Genomic DNA, 17,389 nt, shown 5'->3' with positions numbered 1-17,389 from the left:
GGGCCGGGGGAGAGAGACAATCTTGAGCAGGCTCTGCACTGAGCCCCAGCACAGGGCTCAATCCCACCACCCTGGGATCATGACCTGAGCCAAAATCAAGAGTTGCATGCTCAACTGACTGAGCCACCCAAGCACCCCTGAAGTTTTTATTATTTTTTTAACGGGGTTTTTAAGTTTTTTTTTATTATTATTAATCTCTACACCTAATGTGGGGCTCAAACTCACCACCCTGAGATCTAGAGTCCATGCTCTTCCAACAGCCATCCAGGCACCCGTGAAGTTTGATGCTAATAACCCTTCCTCTTTCTTTGACACTGCCCTGTCTTGTCACGTCTGCTGCTCCAACCGCTTCTCATGGACTGCTCTCCCTATCTGTAACGTCTACCTTCTCCTAAGTGCCCTTTCCCTTAAATACATTCTTCCTTGGATTCTTCTTCGTAGAGATAATAGTTGAAGCCGAGGAGTCCCATGCTCTGGGAATTATAAACAATTTAAGCAGTGCAATTTATAATAAAGACACTGGGGCACTCCAACCAACAGATTCATTTTCAGATACAAGGTCTTGGCCCTATTTCAAAGATTAGTGAGTAAATGTATGATGATAACCTTTGAGTCAAAATAAAAAGATTAAAGTATATCTGCTTTTTAAAATCCTTACCACTTTGACTTTTTAAAATGTTTGTTTATTTTTGAGAGAGCAAGTGAGTGGTGGAGCAGCAGAGAGAGAGGATCCCAAGCAGGCTCTGCACTGTGGGCCTCAAACCCACAAATCATGAGATCATGACCTGAACCGAAGTTGGACACTTAACCGACTGAGCCACCCAGGTGCCTCCTGACTTTTTAAATTAACCAATGAACATCTGGTCTCAATTTCAGTGGGAAAGAGAATCTCTCCTGTAGTATACAAATGGTACAAAATACCACACAATGAGAAAAGGTTTCCTTTCTGTGTTAGTCCGTTGAGGTTGTTAAAATACCACAGACCAGATGGCTTAAACAACAGAAATTTTCTAGAGGCTAAACGTCCAAAACCACGGTGCCATCAGGATTGGTTTCTGGTGAGACCTCTCTTCCTGACCTTTTCATCTGGCTTGCAAGCCACTTTCTCAATGTGGCCTCACGTGGCCTCATCTCCATGCCCACACACACATGGACACCAGCCCTATCAGATTAGGGCGTCACCCTTACGACCAACGTCATTTAAACCTTATTATCTACCTAAGGCCCGGTTTCTACATACAGTCACATTGTGGGTTAGGGCTTCAGCGTATGAATTGGGAGGGGTTCGGGAGGACACAATTCATGCCAAATTCCATGCCAGATTCTCAGCCCTTCTGGGTTCTTTTGTATGTGATGCTCAAATGGAAGCAGAGTCCATGTACTGTTCTGCACCTTTTCTCACTTTACGGTAACATACAGAGAGGCACCTGCACGGCTCAGTTGGTTAAGCGTCTAACTCTTGATTTTGGCTCAGGTCATGATCTCACAATAATGCCGAGCCTGCTTTGGATCCTCTCTCTCCTTTTCTCTCTGCTTCTCCCCCACTCATGCTCACATGTTCTCTCTCCCTGTCTCTCTAAATAAATAAATAAATAAATAAAATATTTTAAAAACCACATAGAGATATTCTAAGTGAGTGCATGTATATCTACTTCAGTTTAATCACTATATACTGTTACCTTAAATGGATATTCCAAACTTATTTCCTATTGCTGGGCAGTTAAAGCTTCTTTTTTTTTTTCCATGCTTGTTGCAAAAATCCTTTGAAGAATATTCTTAGAAAATGCCTTTATACAACTTGGGTAAGTATATCAGTGGGATAAATTTTAGAAATAGAATTGTCAGGTCAAAAGGAACTTAATATAATTTTTGACGTGTTTTACCACCCTGAACTTAAAAAAATTTGTACCAATTTATACTTCCACCAAGTGTTGAAGAAAGCTTGTTCTTCCCACCTCCCACACCACAATACCGCGTGTACACATCTCCATCACTGTGTTGTCAAACTTTTTAATCTTTGCCATTGAGCTAGCAAAAGGATCAAATTTTCAAATTAGACTCAGAAATCAGAGATCTTACCATTTTAAACTCTACTAATTTCAAAGATACCACTGACCAAGAGGCACAAAATAGGGAGAGGTTCAGGACTCAGTGCTGTTTCCCAGGTCCTTTCTTCCTGCGTTGGGTGCACCTCTGCCTAAGATCATAGATGTGGTTTCTAAATAAGGTATGTAGTCACCTCAGTTACGCAGAAGCAACCAACTCAGTTTTGGAACATCTCCATTACATGCTGAGTTACATAAATTACATGATATTTTCCAGTCATGCACCTCAAATCCACAGATTTCGGGGGTGTTTACCATAAACAGTCCCAGCCCAGGAATATCTTACTGAAGGAATTCCATACATATCAACTCTCCTTACTAGCAAATACTATTAGTTTGTTTGTCAGGAGGTCTGTTATTCCATATTTCTAAGAATTACATGCTTGCTTGCTTTTCTAGGGGTATTCCTCTATAAGGGGAGAGGATGTATTGCAGATCTGCTGCTAAATTCCTTCCTTCCCGGTCAGTGATAGATGAAAAATGGTATTTGATTTACATTTTGGCTGATTTTGAACAGTTGTTCACATGCTTAGAATTGTTTTGTACTTTTTTTTCTGCCTTATGGGAACAGAGACAACAACAACAAAATATTGAAACCTGCAAAGTAGATGAATCAGTGACAATTACTGTAGCAGACTTAAGAAACAAGAATCCTAAGCAGGCCATGAAGCAACCTGATTTACACGGCTAAACCCTGCATAAATAAGGCTCGGGAATTAGAAGTGCTAGGTAACTCTGAGCATGATGTGAGCTAAAAACAGGAGGAATAATAGAAAGTTTAAGAATCAATCAGATGCTCAGGGGCACCTGGGTGGCTCAGTCGGTTAGGCCTTCCACTCTTGAATTGGGCTCTGGTCTTGATCTAAGGGTCATGAGTTCAGGCGCTTTGTGTTCCGCTGGGTGGGAAGCCTACTTCAAGAAAATAAATATATCAGATGAAAGAGAAATTATAAGAAAATTGGAAGATGAACATCTGAATAATTAATTGAAGCTCAAGAAAGAGAAAATAGGGTAAAAATAACCAAATAATTCAAGTTGGTGAGCCTGGAACCCTGTTCTGACCTTACATCCAGTGCTGTTTATATCCTTTCAGGCTTACTGGTATATCTGATGCATAGTAACTGTAAAGTGACATTTTCTACCCTTTCCAAAATATAGGGGAGAGTCAAAGGGACTTTGTTCAGGTGATTAAGGGGTGGGACTGGCATTACCCCTCCCCTAAGCAATCTTACCAAAATGGTTGGCAGAACTAAAGAATTATGGTTAAAACAAAAAGAATTAGTTATACAAGTTACACAGTGAGGTGCTCCTACAGCTCAATCACACTCTTAAGTTGTGTAAGTAAGAAAGGCTGATGCTGTAAGTGCCTCAGACTCTAACTGGCTAAGGCACCAAAGGAAGGAGACACCCCATAACAAGCAGATTTACAGACGTACAATCACCTGTGGAAGAAGGAAATAACTTTTGGGTCATCTGTGGGGTCTAGGGTAGTGTCACCATTATGCCTAAGCAGAGAAACTGTAAGAAGCTTTCCTTCTAGGTGGGTGGTGTCTTTCCAAGTCAGCCTGGGTGTGAGTAGTAAACTCACAGCGAGTCTAACGCCAGGTTTTCAGAAACTTCAACTGACAACCCACGGCTGTTTCTCAGCATCCCAGGATGATTGAATCAGAATCTCAAAGTAGTGTTTGGGCATTGTAGTTTTTAAAGCTTTCCAGGTGATTGAACTTTAGATAATCAGAGTCATCCCAGCCAGGGCATCTTCCAGTTAGGTACGTTTTAACTGGAAAATGCCTGCAACGCTGTATCAACAAGGGACCCACACGTATTAAGTGAAAAAGATGCGTAGTGCACAAATGATCGGGGTGGGGGGAATGAGTAAAACAGTCCAGCAGCGGCGTGTGTGGGAGGAATGGCTAAGTGAAACAAGGGACCGTAAAAGCATAGTCTGGAATGGTTTTGGATTACTATGCCCACCTAATTCAGGCTTGGAAGTTTAAATATGATACTGAGGGGGTGAAGGGGAAGGGTGAAAAGAACAGTGGACAGGCCATACAAGGGTGATTTCCTACCTGAAACCTGAAGGCTCCGGTGTCTGGACCTAGTTATTTTAGGTTAAAAAGAATACAGGGGAAAGAGCACTGAGTCCTCGTCCTAAATCTGCCCAAACTAGCTTGCAGCCGCAAGTAAATCTAGACCAGAGATTCCTAACGTCTAAAATGAGGTGGGATTCGCAACCCTCAATATCTCCCTGCTAGTCTAACTGCAAAGATAAACAAGGGGTCACTTAGAGCTTCCGGAAAGGCCCAGACAATCCGAAGTAGTTCCGGGGCTGCGAACCATCCCCCTTGTTTTCTACTCGGTTTCTTTAGCCAAGGGTGATGGGCTGCGCCTAAAGCATCTCCTAAAAGCCTCTTCCACCCCCAGTCCCGGGCTTGTACAGCGCGCGCCTTGAGGGACTTCTCCCAGCTTCCTCCGCCTCCCCTAGAGGCGCTCCACTCACTCGATTCCTTCGACCATCTCTGCCGCCTGGGCCCGCCCCCTCGCCCGGCGCCAGGCCGCGGAGCGCCGATCGGCTCGATGAGCGGGGGCGCAGCTGCGGCGGAGCGGCCGACGCCGAGTCCGCGTCCACTGTCTCCCCCTCCCCGTTTTCTTTCTGCGCTTCCCACTCCTTCCCCCGCCCTCCCAGCGCTGTCGGCCCCGGAGAGCTGCCCGGAGCTCCCCGGGAGACTCAGGTACTGGCGCCGGCCCTCTCGACGGGAGGGGCTGATGTGAGGAGGAAGGAAACGGAGACGACGCCCCTGTTCCGCCGCGTCCCAGCGTCCGCGTTGGGCGGCGAGACCCGCCTGGGGCGGGGGTGGGGGGTCGGGGAGGGACCCCCGACTGGGGAAAGGCTGGATTCGGGCCAGGTGTCGTGGAGGAGGACGACCTGGACGGGGGTGTGCGGGAGGGGGGGAGAGGGGGAGAAGAATGGCAATTGAAGGGTGCTCTGGGAGATGGAACGGTGGAGGGCGTGGGGAGGGTTTGAGAAGAGTGGGAGGCACCCTGGAATGTGAGTGGGTATCTTGGGGTAGAAAGGACCAGAGTTAGGAGCAGATGTCGGAGGACGAGGCCTGGTGCGACAATTGGGGTGGAGGGGGGGCGGGGAACCGAGCTACTTGCTGGAGGGGATGGATTTGTTTCATTATTTAAAGTCAAGGGAGAAAGAGCGCCAACGCTGCTGGCGTGTTTTATATCGTCCTGGTGACGTGAATCATTACAGTTTGATAGTTTTTGTAACATCTCCAAGCTGTGTCCAAGTCACATATTTCCGTGAAACTGCACCAGTCAAGACTGTTGATGGAGATAAGGAAGAGGAGTCAGAAGGGAATGGAGGCGGGGAAAAGGGAACCCTCTGCCCAGATTCAAGCTTTGTGTGAAATGAAATACATAGGGGTTTTTGTTCTGTGCCTAAAGCAAAAAAGAGGCCAACGTTTGCTAAACAAGTTAGAGGTGTATTACATGTAAAGACATTGAATAGAAAACTGCTGCCTCTTAAAAAATATATATACACGAAATTGTAAACGTATGGCCATGACATAAGCATATGGCGATGTGACATTTTTAGAGTGAATTGAGTATTGCTCTTCCACTCTCAGTATGAAATGCATGATGAAAGCCCTCTTAGTTACATATTTACCCAGACACAAATCCCTGAATTCATGTGTAATTTTTGCAGGGGAAAGTGTAGGTAGAAATATATGCCTGATTTCTGAGCATTCTTTATTTCTACTAGTTATTTGACACAAATCATCAGTTGCATAGTTAATCTTGCCTGATGCTTTGCTGATGGCTTTTCTGTTGTCAGACACTTTTCTTGTCTCCGTGAGGTGGTCCTTGGATTATAGGACCTGATTATGGTGTTTGCTCATCATTAAACTTGTAGCTTTACTGTATATTTCATAAAGATGTAAGTCTGCCTGTTTGGGGGGTATTAAAGAAGCACCTTTGTTGGGTTTAAAATATAAATAACATACAGGTATAATTAAAAGCTCAGATTTTTCACTTGCTTCCTGTTTTTTCCTGGAGTCTGTAATATTTCTGTGTGAATGAATTATTCTGAAATCAAAGTATGAGGAATAAAATGGGCCAGATGTACATGACAGAAATATTGTGGGATGAACTCTAGAACTGTTACTTAGGTAGCAAGAATTTGATTTTTGTTACAAGTGATTAGGTTTCTGATTTAGAAGCATTTCTTATCAAAGAAAAGTGTATCAATTTGTTTTGATAGGACACTACCTTAAAATGTTACTTTTACTTGATTTATGAAACTGGACTCTGGGCTTGTATATGTTAACTAGCAAACTGATGCCTAATTAAAGATCTTAGAGGTGATTTCTTATGGAAGGGGAAAGAGGGCTGCTGGGTTGTTTATAGGGAAGTGGTCTTTCTAGAACAGAACTGTGTAACTTGATAGGCAGCTAATTGAATAAATATTAAAAGTGATCATGCATAGCCATTGGTTAATTTGGGTCTATGTGTCTGCTGTTTCAATTGGTAGAGGGAATATTACTTACTTTTCCTAAATTAAATTCTCTTTTAGCTTCTTAGTGCCTACATTAAAGGAGTATCATATAGACTAAAAGAAAATACATGTAAATCACTGAGCACAGTGCATACCACATAGTAAAAGATTCAGTACTTTAGCTAGTAGCTATTCTCATTTTTTATCCATCTTCTAATCCAAGAAACTGAAAACTCATGTTTGCATGTCAGCTTTTTCTCCAGAAATTTTGAATAAGCTGCATACTCAAGCATTTTCTTGGAAAACCACAATGCATATTAGCATATGAAAAGCTGTGAAACTTTCTGTAGGAAAAAAAGAAATAAAACCAAAACCAAAGAAAACCAATAACAACAACCAAAAAAACCCTTCAAAACAGCATCCTGGCCCTGTTTAACACAGTATTTAATAAACATCCCTTTTCTTAGAGCCTAGTTCTGTGCTTTAGAATAGGGTGTTATAATTTACAGAATGTTTTTGCATGAATTATCTGATTGACCGTGCCAACTCCATGCAGAAGCCTAGAAATCACTATTTCACACTTGAAATGGAATCATGGTTTAATCAACTAACTAAAAATTAGAGAACTAGGAGTGTTCTGTCTTCTAATTCCAGGTTAAACTCTTAAAGCATTTAATGCCTCATTTTCTCCAAATTTCCCCCACTCCTAGGCAATCTGCTCTTTAATTTTATAAAAACTTTCACTAGGGGCACCTGGGTAGTTCAGAAGTCGGTTTAGCTTCCGAGTCTTAATTTTGGCTCGGGTCATGATCTCTCGGTTCCTGAGATCGGGCCCCGAATTGGGCTCTGCACTGACAGCAAGGAGCTTGGGATTCCCCCTCTCTCTGTCCCTTCCCTGCTCGCACATGTGCTCCATCTCTCTCAAAATAAATATTAAAAAAAAAAAAAAAAAATCACTGATTTCCCCCACATGTTCTCTTTCACAAGTTACAAGTTACATCCATTTTCTCACAGTTTTTAACTTTTTTATGTATCAAGGCCTGGCATGGAGGACAGCATCACCCAGAATGAAGCAAGTGGGAAGGCAGTGGTTGAAGTCAGAGAAGTCAAGGAGGCTCCACCATACAAGGCTTTGAACACTATTTAAGTACTTTAGCTTTCACCCTCAAGTCTCAAATATGATGACATGCATTTTCCCTTAAGGTGGCGAATACTTGTTCTGCTGGGAAACAGAGAAGTACCTCTTGAGTAAAAAATATGCCTCCCAAGTTCAAGCGCCACCTAAATGACGATGATGTCACTGGTTCTGTGAAAAGTGAAAGGGTAAGTTCAGAATCTTCAGTTTTTAAACAGATTAAAAATATGCTTTCATTCCTTTTGTAAATTGTTTTAGAAAAATCTAAATTTTATGGCTGTATTCTACTTTATATTTTTTTCTTCATAGTAAATATTTAAAAGTGCATGTTCCTTAGATTGGTGATTCATTTGAATCCTGCATCCATTGATCAGATTATGCTCACCGCTTCTTTCTGGTCTTTCAAAGAGAATGTTAAATACGCAGGATCTTATTCAGAACTCTGGGCCAAAATTGGTTGGAATTGAGAGTTTTTAAGATTTTAGTAAGGTAGTTAAGTGCATTTTATATAACAGCCTTTTTAGTGTCTGGACCAGCACCTCCAAGTATGTTAGTATTTCTCAGAGAAATGTCTGATCAGTAAGTAAAGCTGACATCAGTTCAGGCCAGGTTTTCCTCCAAATGAGTTTTGGCTCTAACCTTACAAAGCCTCTTGGTTTTCAGAACTTTTTAGAGTTTTGAAATTGCAGATAAAGAATTCTTGTTCTGTAAATGTCCTCGGAGTCCAGAGTAGTTTTTATATAATGTTCAATTTCCTATTTATCCCAGAACATTCTATGCAGATGTGTATAAATCTGAATTTTGGAAGACAGCATTTGATATGAATGTTGTAGATAGGTTACTTTTAGAATAAGCACTCACTAAATATTTATTAGGGAAGGAATTAGTGGTATTCTTTTTTATCCAGCAACCTAAAGCCCTTGCTCACTTCCTATCTCATTGCTATTCCTTCATTTACTGATTCATTTATTGACCACCTGCTATTGTGCTAAAAACTGGAGGGCCCATATAGAGCTTATAGTCTACCTGACTTCATTTTACACGTTCCTTTTTTGTACAAGCTCTGAACCTCCTATTATTCACTCTGCCCAACATCTTACAATTTAAAAGTGTCTTTTAGTATAATACAGGAAATGTGTCTTCCCTTTATCCTAACTTTCTGTAGTTTTTACTTGAAGGAGGTATAATCCACCAATAGACTAATTGCTTGTAAAATAAACTTTATATATAGACTTAAAATTATAAAATACAGAGTCTCAATCCACCACTGAGACTTGTAACTGTAACTGTTGTTGATTACTACTATGATTTATTGTAAAAATAGGGTATTGAATCAGAATTGAACAAAATTGGCTGTTTAAATAGAGACCTCCTTTTGAATAGTTACCAGATGGTGAAATTTGATAACTGGTTCTAATAATCTATAAATTACTTTTTAAAACTTTATTTAAAGTTTTATTCCACTTGCCCATTCCACTTTTTTTAGTAACAGGTTTATTGAGATAAAATTCATATGCCATACAATTCACTCTTTTAAAGTGTGTGCAACTCAATGGTTTTTAGTATATTTGCAGAATTATGCAACTATCACTGCAGTCAATTTTAGGACATTTTCATTATTCCGGAAAGAAACCCTGTACCTTTTAGCAGTCATCCCCCATCTCTTCATCCCCTCAACCTTGCAACCACCAATCTATAGATTTGTCTACTCTGGACATTTTATATACATGGAATCATGCAATATGTTGTCTTTTGTAATTGGCATTTTGGACTTAAATCATAATGTTTTTGAAGTTCATCCATATTGTAGCATAGATCAGTATGCCATTCCTTTTTATTGCTGAATAATATTCCGTTATATGGATATATCACATCTGTTCATCACATCTGTTCATTACTTGACGGACATTTGGGGGTTTTTTTGTTTTTTTTTTTAATATTAAGGACTTCTTGCATACTGCTTTTGACTCTTGGCTATTTGACTATTAAGAATAGCAGTGTTATGAACATTCATGTACAGGTTTTTGTGTGAACATGTTTTCAGTTCTCTTGTGTGAATACCTAGGAGTGGAATTGTTGGGTATTATAGTAACTCTCTATTCAACTTTTTGAAGAATTGCCCAATTGTTTTCCAGAGTGGCTGCACAATTTTTTACATTCCTACCAGCAGTGTATGTGGATTCCAATTTCTCTGCATTTCTTCTACCAACCAGTTTCTCCTCACCACCAATTTTTCCTCCTAACACTTGCTATTATTATCTGCCTAGTGGGTGTAAAGCGTTATCTCATTGTGTCCTGTTCTCTTTTTTTGATAGTGTCTCACTAGCCCTTGTGTTTGTTCAATGAATGGGTGTAAAGACATTGATTTTCATGTGTGTTTCTTATAGTACAACTATAATAAATATATTTTATCATTAGTGTCATTATCTTTTAAGGCACATAAACTGTTTCATAAATATAGTGACTGTTAAACTTACTAGCTAGAATAGCATTCAAGAAATATTTGTTGAAGGAATTAATTAATGCATCTCCCTGACTGTTACTGACTTTCAACATCTTTTCATGTGATCATTGGCCATTTCTTCTTCTGTCTGGAATTGCCTATCTCTCTCCATTGACTGTTTTTCTCCCTTGCCGTCTTTTTCTTACTGGTTCCTCAGAGCTCTTGATATAATACAGATGTCAGACCTTTTCTGAAAGTATGTTGCAGATTTTTTTGCCCAGTCTGTTACTTGCCAGTTAACTTTGTTTATGATAGTTTTTCATGTTTAACATTTTTATGTTATCCATTAATCTTTTTCTCTTAAACTTCTGGAGTTGTGTGTTGCTTAGGAATAATTCAACCATCTTAAGAGTTAAATACTTATATATATTCGGTTTTTGTGATTTCGTAAATAAATGCATTTTCCTTTAAGTGCTGCTATGACCCATAACCTACAGATTTTGTTCTCTAGTGTTCCCCGTGTCACTTATTTCTAAATAGTCTGTTAAATTTCCATTACATTTTAATGTGTTAATTAGAAGAGTGTTTTAAAGTTTTACTCTGTTACTTTTTTTTTTTAAGTTTCTTTACTTATTTCTGAGAGAGAGAGAGAGAGCGAGCGCGCGCACACGAGTGAGGTAGACAGAGACGGAAAGAGAATTCCAAGCAGGCTCTGTGTTCAAACACACGAACTGTGAGATCATGACCTGAGCCTAGATCAAGAGTCAGACACTTGATCGACTGAGCCACCCAGGTGCCCCTTCTGTTACCTGTTTTAATTTCCACTGCATTATGCCTGGAGAATGTGACCTATGTAATTTCTAGTTTTTGGAATTTATTAAAATTCTTTTGTGGCACATCTGTTTCTTGGATATTTGAAATTAAAATTTGCTAAATATAAAGTTCTAGATTATTGTTTGTCTTCTTAGTTTCTCTATCTCTGAAGGGTATGTTAAATCTTCCCTATGATTTTGAATGTATCCATTTCTTTCTTTATAATTTGAGCAGCTTTTGCTTTATATCTTTTGCAACTATGTTGTTATATATGAACATTCATTGCTGTTAAATCTTTTTGTTGGACTATGCATTTTATCATTATAAAATCTTAAATTTGATTGTTTAATGCTTTTGTCCTAAATTCGTCTTTGTATTAATATTGCTAACTCTAACATTCTTTTTGTTAGAATTTGCTGATGTATTTTTTCCCACCTCTTATTTTCTTCCTTTATTTGATAATTTGTTTTAAGTGAATTTTTTGTAAACAGATATTGGCTGGAATTTTTGAACTCCAATCACATGTAGTTCTTTTTTTTTAATAGGAGCATGTCGTAGACTCTGAGTCTAAAGTTCTCTTTTGTCTAGCAAAAGAGTGAAGCAGGATTAAAACAAGAGATGGCTAATGTCCGGGAAAAAGGCAAGAGCCCCGAATAAGGGTCCTTGCCCCATATTTATTCAGGTCAGAAGGCTTGCAAACGTGATGGGTGTGTATAAAGAGACAAACTAGGAACATTAACTTGTGGATGTGAGGGGGAAAGGGGGATTTTAAGGATACACAGTGTTTGGGGTTTGGCTCAATATAAAATAAATTCCAGGTGCCAGGCAGATGGGTAGATGGTTGTTAACAGCAGACAGGAGGCGCTGTGCCTGTTTATCTTTGCCAGCCTAGGAGATGAGACAGATAGGGGGAATAACCTCAGGGTTAATAAGCCACCTTGGGCTGCTTTGCCTGCAGTGCAGTGGTCCAAAGTCCAATTCACCAATTTACCTGCCCTGGCCCTATTCTATGAAAGCAGCTTTCTGCTGTAGTACTAAACTTGGGGTGCTTTCACCCTGAATATCTAATCTTGTTATTCCTATGTATTGGGCACCTTTGCGCTGATTCTATTTCAGGCCTTTGTCTCTCTATATATATTTTTGGGGGTTCAGCACCCCTCCCTATTTTGGGGTGCCTTTGCACCTCCCTATTCTTGGAGTGCCAATCTGGTTATCCAAACTCGGGTGTGAGCATTTTATGACTTTGTGTTTCTTTGTGCCTCGTTAACCCATTGGTGTAGGCCCAGGGAATTCCTAAGCTTATCCCCCACGGGAGCATTCATACCATTCACATTTGTTACAACAACTAACGTATTTGGGCTTTTTCTATGCTAGCCAGTCCCGCTGATGCCAGTGAATGCCCTTCCCCCTGATTTTTGGTTGGCCCTTTGTTATCATTTGGATCTCAGCTTAAGTTTCACTTCTTGAGAGTGATTTTCCATGACAACCTAATCTCATTTAGTCACCCTGTCACTTTCTATCCTATCTCTGTTTCAGTTCTCTGCGTAGCATTTGTTTTTTGGGTTTTTTTAAACATTTATTTTACTTTTAGAGAGACAGACAGAGTATGAGCAGGGTAGAGGCAGAGAGGGGGAGACACAGAATCTGAAGCAGGCTCCAGGCTCTGAGCTGTCTGCACAGAGCCTGATGTGGGGCTCGAACCCATGAACCGTGAGATCGTGACCTGAGCTGAAGTCAGACACTTAACCGATTGAGCCACCCAGGCGCCCCTCTGCATAGCATTTGTTACCATCGAATATTTTTCTGTGAGAGCTCAGACTTTGTCTTGTTCAAAGCTGTCTTGGTACCTAGAACAGTGCCTGACACATAGAAGATGCTCAGACATATTTATTAAAAAAATATTGAATACATCCTATTTTCATTTTTTCTCTCTGTGATATGTTATATATCATTATGCATAGATCATTATATTTCATATATTTTTCCTCTTTTCCCTGACTTCTTTGGCAGATTGATTGTTTTTCCTCATCTCCCCGGCCTCAGTATCACTAGGCAGTTTAAAAGTATCCTTCCTTTCTTCCTTTGTATCTCTTTTTTGTTATTAACTTCATATTTTAACAGTGATGTTTAAATCTGTTTTCTCTGTCAACATACCAAACACCACGTCCCTTCCATTGTTTTACCTCCTCATTCTGGCCCACTTTCCCTGCCTCCACTTGTCTCCCCAGCAGGTGCAACTGTCATGTTACTTCCTTGCTTCACTCTTCCGCTCCCAGCTTCTAGGTTTTGTTAGAATGGTTTGGGGCTCTTTTAAAGTTTCTCCTTATATTATACCTTTTCTTTTTCAGTAGCTATAAGTAGTTCACAATCACATTACCATATTTATTCAAAATTGACCACACATTTTATTAGGTTCATTGATTGTATCGATCTCTGTCTTAGAATCTTTGCTCTGATTTAATTCGGTTTTGTTGTTGTTTGGGCTGGTGCAATTCCTTGAGTAATTTTCTCAGAAAAGGCAATAGGTGATGTATTTGTTTCCTATTGCTGTTGTAACAAATTACCACAAACTCAAAACAACACAAATCTATTATCTTCTAGTTCTGGTGACCAGAAGTCCAAAGTGGGTTTTCCTGGGCTAAAATCAAGGCTCTGGCCAGGCTGTGTTCCTTCTGGAAGCTGTAAGGGAGGGTCTGTTTCCTTGTCTTTGCCAGCTTCTAGAAACTTCCCATCATCTTTGGCTCATGCTCCTTCCACCGTCTTTAAAGCCAGCAGTATAACATCTTCTATTCCCTCTCTCTCCCCCACTCATCTGTCCCTCTTTCCTCTCTCTCCCTCCCTCTCTCTCTGGCACTTCTGCCTCCCTCTTTTAAGAACTCTTGGGATTATGTTGGGCCCACATGAATAATCCTTATTGATCTTCCCATCTCAAGACCCGTAACTCAGTCGCACCTGCAGAGGCCCTCTTAGCATGTGAGGAAACAGTCACGGTTTCTGGTTTCTGTCTTGGGGAGCTGTTATTCTGTGTACAAGCTGTGTACTATTGAAGTTCTTCCATGCGGGAAAGTCTGGTTGCTGCTCTTCATTAGGCTCCTTTTAGAACTTTCTATCTTCCCCTTTTGGGGAGAGGGTGAGATCATCTTCATTTTAAGGAAAATAGTTGCATCTTATAAAGTAAAACTATAAAGTGGTTTTTGTTTGGAAGTTCACATATGTGTAGAAGCTTATTTGTGAACTGTGAGGGCAGTAGGTGGACTGTGCCAATTCTTAAACCCTTGTGTCTCAGCTCCCAACCTGTCCTCTATACCCTTCTGTCTGATGCTAGAGTTGGACTCAGCAACTGCATTTCTCCTTTGCTGCGTGGCTTCCTACTAGGGTCTGCCAGTGGAGAGAGACTGGAAGGCAGGGGAAGGAGACGGGACTTAATGTCTTCCTGACTGTCTACAGTTCCTCAGTTCCCTGCTGGTTTCAGTGACCTTTCTACCGTGTTGTCAGTGATAGGATTCTGGTATTGCAAGCATTTTCTTCGGAAAGTTGGCAAATGTGGTTCTTTCAGCTTACGATAAAGCACATGTAACCACTCTTCCCTCTGTCTGGAAGCTTAGAGTTAAGAAATTTCACCAGAATAGAACTCCTTTCATTACTCCTCCCTGACAGTTTGCAAGACGTCTGAATCTGAAAACTCACATCTTTTTTTTTTTTTTCCCCCTCTTTTTTTGACAGAGGAATCTTTTGGAAGATGATTCAGATGAAGAAGAAGACTTTTTTCTGTAAGTTTTTTTTAAATAGCTTTATTGGAGTATAATTAACATCCAGTAAAATGCATATAGAGTATATAATATGAGTTTTGGTACATGTACTATACGCCTGTGAAATTATCACCAAAATCAAGTAATGAACATGACCATCACCTCTGAAATTTCCTCATACCCTTTGTAATCTGTCACTCTCCCAATCCCCAGGCAACCACTGGTCTACTTTCTATCACTGTAGTTTGTGTTTTCTAGAATTTTTTAAATGGTATCCCACAGTATGCCTTTTTTTTCCTGGTATCATTCCCTTTGCATAATTATTTTGAGATTTATCCACACTACCCCATGTATCGATAGTTTATTTCTGAGAAGTATTCTATTGTGTGAATATACTGTAGTTCATCCATTCACTTATTGATGGATATTTGTGGTGTTTATAAGTTTTAGCTATTGTGAATAAAGCTACTCTAAATGTCTATGTGCAAGTTTTTGTGTGGATTGATGCTTTCAGTTCTCTTGGGAAAATACCTAGGAGATAGTCGAGTGGCCGGTATATATTTACAGCTGTTTTCCAAAGTGATGCACCATTTTATATTCCCACCAGCATCGTATAAGAGTTCTAGTTGCTCTAAATCCTCGTCAGTACTATATATGGTCAGTTTTTAAATTTTAGTCATTCTTGCAGATGTGTGGTGGTATCTCACTATCGTTTCAATTTGCATTTCCCTAATGACAAGTTATGTTGGACCTCTTTTTTGTGTATTTGTCATCCCCATATCTTGGATTAAGTACATGTTAAAATCTTTTGTCCAGGTCTAAATTTGTCTTTTTATGTAGTTGTTTATGTATTCGGGATACAAGTTCTTTGTCAGATGTGTTTTACAGACATTTACTTTTCATCTGGTGACTTAATCTTTTCATTTTCATGACAGTATCTTTTGAAGATCAAAGTGTTGATTTTGATGAAATCAATTTATTACATTTTTCTTTTACTGTTTTTGCTTATTTAAGAGATCTTTGCCAAATCCACGTTTACTAAGATTTTCTCCTATGTTTTCTTCTTCTTTATTTTAATTTTTTAAAAGTTTGTTTTGAGAGAGAGAGTATGCATGAAAATGGGAGGGACAAAGAGAGAAGGAGAGAGAGAATCCGAAGCAGGGTCCGTGCTGTCAGCACAGAGTCCAGTGCGGGGCTTGATCCCACCAGCCATGAGATTGAGACCTGAGCCAAAACCAAGAGTCGGATGCTTAACTGACTGAGCCACCCAGGCATCCCCTCCTATGTTTTCTTCTAGGAATTTTCTAGTTTTGGCTTTCACATTTAGCTCTATAATCTGTTTCAAGTAAATTTTTATGTATGGTTGAGGTAAGGATGAAGGATAATTATTATTTTTTTATTCTTTTATTTTTTTTGGCATATGGCTATCCATCCAGCTGATGAAAAGATTATCCTTTTCCCATTGAATTGCCTTGATACTTTGTCAGTTAATTGATCTGATCAGTCATCTACAGTTATAATTAGAAAGGGCTGTCATCACATAGACCTAAGTTGTATTTGCAAAGGCAGGAAGGAGGACGTATGTGGCAGGAGTTTTCTCTAGAGATTGGTGTAGGCAGATGTGCCCCCTCCTCCCCCAAACATTTGTCTCCCTCTTTGTTATAATTTTGTAAGATTTTTGTAGAGGCTTTTCCCCTACATAAAAACATTTTATAAAAATCATTGACAACCATGAAGCAGTGAACAACATAAGAAACAAATCCATTAATAGGAAATAGTATCATTTTGGCAAGGTCAGATGATGTGGGAAGATACCTCCTACATGTGACAAGATTTCCCAAGAGTCACAAAGCTAATTGCCACAGTGGCAAATATGGTAAAAAGCCTTAGACCTAGAGCACTAGCTACCCGTCAGAAAGGACCTCGTATTGAAAAGGCCTCGTATTGAAAAGGTTACATAAATGATTCTCTCAATGTCAGCGAGATACCTTGTGAGAAACACTAATTCTTCAGACCTGCAACGTACCCCTGGAAGTCCACTCCCAATAATGTACCTTTTGCAGAGGGCCTGACAAGCAGCTAGCACACTTGCTCAAAATACAGCTTCCACACACTGTGGGTCTGTTTGGGTGTTGAAGAGGAGACAAACCAAATAAATTTTTAAAAAAGAAATCAAAATCCAGGTTTATCACCCAGCAGTTTATCAACACCCAGCAATATTCTCAAGAGCCAAAAGATGGAGCAACCTAAATGTCCATCAGCAGGTGAATGGATAAGCAAAGTGTGGTGTATGGATATAGTAGAATATTAGTCTTAAAAAGGAAGGAAGTTCTGGGGCGCCTGGGTGGCTCAGTCAGTTAATTGTCTGACTTGATTTTGGTTCGGGTCATGAGCTCACGTTTCTTGAGATCGAGTCCCACATCAGGCTCTGTGCAGAGTGCGCAGAGCCTGCGTGGGATTCTCTCTCTCCCCCTCTCTCTGCCCCTCCCCTGCTCACACACGCACACACACGCACACACACACTCTAACTCTCTCTCTCTCTCTCTCTCTCTCTCTCTCTCTCTCTCTCTCTCTCTCTCTTTCCAAATATTAAAAAAAGGGGGGGGGAGGAAATTCTGACATATGTTTACAACATGGATG

The 17,389-nt window shown here is 40.1% G+C and overlaps 1 protein-coding gene across 2 annotated transcripts in view; it reads left to right on the top strand.

Annotated features, from left to right (window-relative positions):
- The window catches only part of VAMP4 (vesicle associated membrane protein 4), a 46,281-nt gene that overhangs the window by 14,773 nt on the left and 14,119 nt on the right, over nucleotides 1-17,389 (top strand). Inside the window, exons 1-3 of one of the 2 annotated variants that reach the window (XM_042975916.1) lie at nucleotides 4,675-4,837; nucleotides 7,813-7,932; nucleotides 14,724-14,770. In XM_042975916.1, coding sequence (XP_042831850.1) covers nucleotides 7,867-7,932; nucleotides 14,724-14,770 — 113 coding nt within the window. In that variant the 5' untranslated portion in view covers nucleotides 4,675-4,837; nucleotides 7,813-7,866. Of the gene's footprint in view, nucleotides 1-4,674; nucleotides 4,838-7,812; nucleotides 7,933-14,723; nucleotides 14,771-17,389 lie in introns of those variants that run through there. The other variant, XM_007088730.3, reaches the window with a different exon arrangement.

Source organism: Panthera tigris, chromosome F3, assembly GCF_018350195.1.
Source record: "Panthera tigris isolate Pti1 chromosome F3, P.tigris_Pti1_mat1.1, whole genome shotgun sequence".
In the NCBI taxonomy this organism is placed as follows: domain Eukaryota; kingdom Metazoa; phylum Chordata; class Mammalia; order Carnivora; family Felidae; genus Panthera; species Panthera tigris.
This window is presented reverse-complemented; position numbering and strand designations above follow the sequence as displayed.